Raw genomic sequence first — 4,003 nt, 5'->3', positions numbered from 1 at the left:
CACACACACACACACACACACACACACACACACACACACACACACACACGCACGCACACACACACACACACAGTTTTAGCTTTTAAATCTCTCCTTGTAAACTTCTAACATTTTTTTTTCTTCAACCAAGCAGCTTAATCCTCAGAATAAAATCTGTTTCACACAAACAGGATTGCTCACATGACTTATAGTTGCAGTAGCCCCGTGCAAAAATCCATATCAAACACACAAACGCACCGTGATGGACACATAACCCCTACTTTAATGACCTAAAACCCATTTACAGACACACAGAAAAACACAAGAAGCAGCCAACTCCAGACACGATCCATCTTGCCGTCGTTTCCGTGCAATTAACTTCTCTTTTACAAACATCAATTCTGACAGTCTAACGACCAACGAGACGAGTCACCAATTCACACATCACAGCTGTGACAGACATTGTTCAAAATGTCATCCCACTAATTTCTCTTCTCTTTTCTTCTCACCAGCTTTTAGACACCACCCCCCATTTTCTTTCCTCCATCCTTTTCTTTTTTTCAAGTCTTTTTGATACAAATGTGAAGACAAACTGAGAGAATCTTGGACAAAAGATGCTAAAAACCCTGTGTGTGTTGGGGGGGGGGGTGAGGGGCAGAGACTGAATCAGGGAGGGAGATAATGGAACATCTCATTCATTAAAATGTCAACACGTCAACGAAAGTTTCTTCTTTTTTTACTTTTGAGCAGCTTTACAGGAGCTGCAGGATTGTTTACAAGGTGACAAATCCTTGGATGATTCTCTTCAATCATGTGCTGCAAGTAAAATACTGAAATGATCTTTTTAAGTAGTGGGGATATAAAAGTTTGTTCATTCATTTTTTTTCATATATTAGTTCAGTTTGGACTGGATATGTGAGCGCTTTATTAGCATCAGCTAATAAAGTCAGAAAGTTTCTCCAAATGTCATTTTCCAGACATGGTGCAATCATTTATTTGTTTATTTATTTATTTATTTATTTAGTCTGGTGTCGACATCACAAAGATCCTCTCTGTAAAGAAGAAACTGGAGGCCAAGAGAAAGAGGCATGAAAAGAAAGTTGCCAAGAAAGCCAAGAAAGAGCTGAAGAAGAACGGACTAGACACGGTGAGTGAATCCTATCTTGAACTGCCTGCAAACATTACTTTTTTTTATTTGTTCTGTTGGTCGTCTCTGAGATGTTTCTCTCTGCTTTAAGATGCCTACCTTTGAGCAGGAGGACAAACACGTGGAGCAGCACAATGGGGTTTCCGTCATTGAGGTGGAGGATGACCCTGACCCCACGCTGCCGAGAGCCATCGTCCTGGACCTCAGCCCGGTCAACTTCCTGGACACAGTGGGGGTCAAGACGCTACAAAGTGTAAGAACACGGCAGTCACGTGTCACAGCACAAAAACTACACCGTGTTTATTCAGAAATCAATTCTTCATCATGACTCTAGTACTTTGATTAGTATATATCATTAGTTTGACCCAGAATTAACTTTCCATCCATCCATCTGTAGATTTCCTGACATTTAATTCAATCTACAAGCATGAGCTTGTTTTTAATAAATTCTATGTTCCCCAATCAGATGTTTGCTTTCTGCTTTTATGTCTGTTTCAGATTAAAAGGGACTACGAAGAAATTGGCATCAAAGTTGTTTTTGCTTGCTGCCAAAGTGAGTGCATCAAACTTTTCCTGTATGTTGTGGAACACAAGCTAAAATACTTGAATTAGAATTTTAAGAATTGGGGTAAATGTTATTTTTTTCTATAGCATTTTAAAAAGACTGTTTAAAAAGTGCTTTTCATGAAATAAAACGGGGGGAATGAAAAAAGCGACACGAAATAAGAACACGTAGGAACATGGGATATTAACACAAAACAATTTGGATTCTTTCGATTTCTATTCTGTTTCTTTGTTGTTTTACGCACCTCCACCTGTGTTTTAGCTTCTTTCTTTCTCTTCGTGTTCAGCCGGTGTGGTGGACAATCTGCAGACCGGAGGTTTCTTTAACGACAAAGTAACAAAGGCCTGCCTCTTCACCACCATCCACGATGCCGTTCTGCACTGTCAGTCTGTCAGGACAAGAGAGTCGTATCCAGAAGAATCGGAGGTATGATCTATGTTTCCTCATGTTATTTTAAAACTGCGTTCTGAGATTTAACTGAGAAAGTCAAGACTGTTTCAGTTATATTTTAAAATATAGTACTGGAACTAGATTACGCTAATAAATTTCATGAATTCCAGGCCCCTGGTGATCGTTTCTGTTCAGTTAAACAGAGCCAAGTGAGGTCAGATGACCCTGCAGTAGTCATGAGGAGACTCATATCTAAATTAATTTTAAAAAAAAGAACAACTCATTACTCACTGGCGATTGGGGAATTGAACGAGTTCCCTTTGCAGCTTGTGATGTGGAACGGATGCATTAAGCTGCTCCTAATAAAAAAACCATTAAAACGTCTCATGTCTCATTGATTCTTGTTATACAGACAGGGATTGCAAATTAAACACAACGATAAGGTTGCATTGAGTAAAAATTCTAATTTAATGGGTTTTGATGTTGAATTGTAATGTTTCCTTTGTGTGCAGCATTATGCTTTAGTTGCATTTCCTTTGTGCAGCAGGATTACTGCTCATCCCATCACAAGCCATCAGTCTTTGGCTGAAAACAAATTACTTGTCGGGTTTTGCATGGGCAGCGTGTGTTTGTGCTGATCTCAGCAGATTTCAGTGTCTGTGCCTGCAAGCCTGTCTTTTGGTGTAAAAATTTCTCTGCCTCTGCCCGGTTTTTAGTATTTCTTTGTGCACATGGCCTAACATTCCTACTTGATTGAGGATTATAAATATTAATCAGTTTAAAAGAAAAAAAGGCTCTTTGTTTAGTAATTTGTCCTCTGTAATAGACAGTTCAGTTTAATCACTTAAGCCTTTCTGTGATGAATAAAGTATTTTAGCTCGTAATAAAAAGCAAGGTTTTAAATTTCCTCCAAAAGCCCGTTTAAAGTGCAGCTTAGTAACTTCAAAGTGAGTCGAATGGTGCCAAGATGAAGATTTAAACCCACTTGACTCAGAACCATTACTTGTGCTGTGTGCTGAGTCACATTTCCAGACAGCAGCTTCTCAATTTTACTTTCTTCTTCCTCCTCGTTAAATTCTGGTAATGAAACTGCTTTTCTGCAACTTCTGCCTGGTGCCTTTATTTACTTAGTTTGATAGTTTTGTGTTTTGTTGTTTTGTTTTATTTTTTCAAATCTTTTCTTTCTGTTTCACAGGAGTTGCGGGCAACACATTTCTGAGTCCTGAGAGAAACGATGGATGATGTCATACAGAAGGAGGATTTCAACCAGTATTTTTCACATATCTGCAGCTGTTTTTGTTGCAATAGACACTGAGTGAAATTAATAGGGCAGGTTCTTGACTGTTCTGAAATAACATATTGAGTTTAGGCTTGTTAATAAGCTTAAAATACTAATGTTAAATGTGTACATTTTAATTCAGTCATTTTTAGTTGTTTGAGGAGAGGGGAGCTTCCATATGGACCAAAATGGAAACATTTTTTGTGCACCACATTAAGTCAGAGTTCTTCAGTTTTACATTATGTTTAAGCTTTACTTGCATTCTGAGTGCATTTAAATAAACTGTGATTTGCATGGAGACTATACTGACTGTTATAAACAAAAATCTGTTTAGTGCCCGGACAGATACAACATTAGTTTATGTTCTGTTGCAATGTGTTCCTGAGCAATTTCAGTTTTAAAATTTAAAAATTTTAAAATTTTAAAATTAAACTTTTTTGTAATGCAGTGAAAAAGTTTAAGAAAAGGCAGCTTGAGTATTTTATATTTTAGTAAGTGAAAACTTACCAGCGAGCACTTACTGACAAGACAAATCCTTGATTTGACAGTATGCCATGGCAGTATAGGCAGATTGTAAGGGTGCCAATGGGGGATGAAAAATACATATTCTAGCTTATTGTTATTATTATTATTATTATTATTA

General features: G+C 37.5%; 1 protein-coding gene across 1 annotated transcript in view; it reads left to right on the top strand.

The window, feature by feature from the left end:
- The window catches only part of slc26a6.2 (solute carrier family 26 member 6, tandem duplicate 2), a 14,326-nt gene extending 10,666 nt beyond the window's left edge, over positions 1-3,660 (top strand). The window contains exons 16-20 of the mRNA XM_014001762.1: positions 1,004-1,126; positions 1,218-1,379; positions 1,625-1,679; positions 1,978-2,117; positions 3,277-3,660. Of these exons, the coding sequence (XP_013857216.1) occupies positions 1,004-1,126; positions 1,218-1,379; positions 1,625-1,679; positions 1,978-2,117; positions 3,277-3,300 (504 nt within the window). The 3' untranslated portion in view covers positions 3,301-3,660. The remainder of the gene's footprint in view (positions 1-1,003; positions 1,127-1,217; positions 1,380-1,624; positions 1,680-1,977; positions 2,118-3,276) is intronic.
- Positions 3,661-4,003: the final 343 nt, after the last annotated feature.

Source organism: Austrofundulus limnaeus, unplaced genomic scaffold (assembly GCF_001266775.1).
Source record: "Austrofundulus limnaeus strain Quisiro unplaced genomic scaffold, Austrofundulus_limnaeus-1.0 Scaffold10, whole genome shotgun sequence".
Classification (NCBI taxonomy): domain Eukaryota; kingdom Metazoa; phylum Chordata; class Actinopteri; order Cyprinodontiformes; family Rivulidae; genus Austrofundulus; species Austrofundulus limnaeus.
This window is presented reverse-complemented; position numbering and strand designations above follow the sequence as displayed.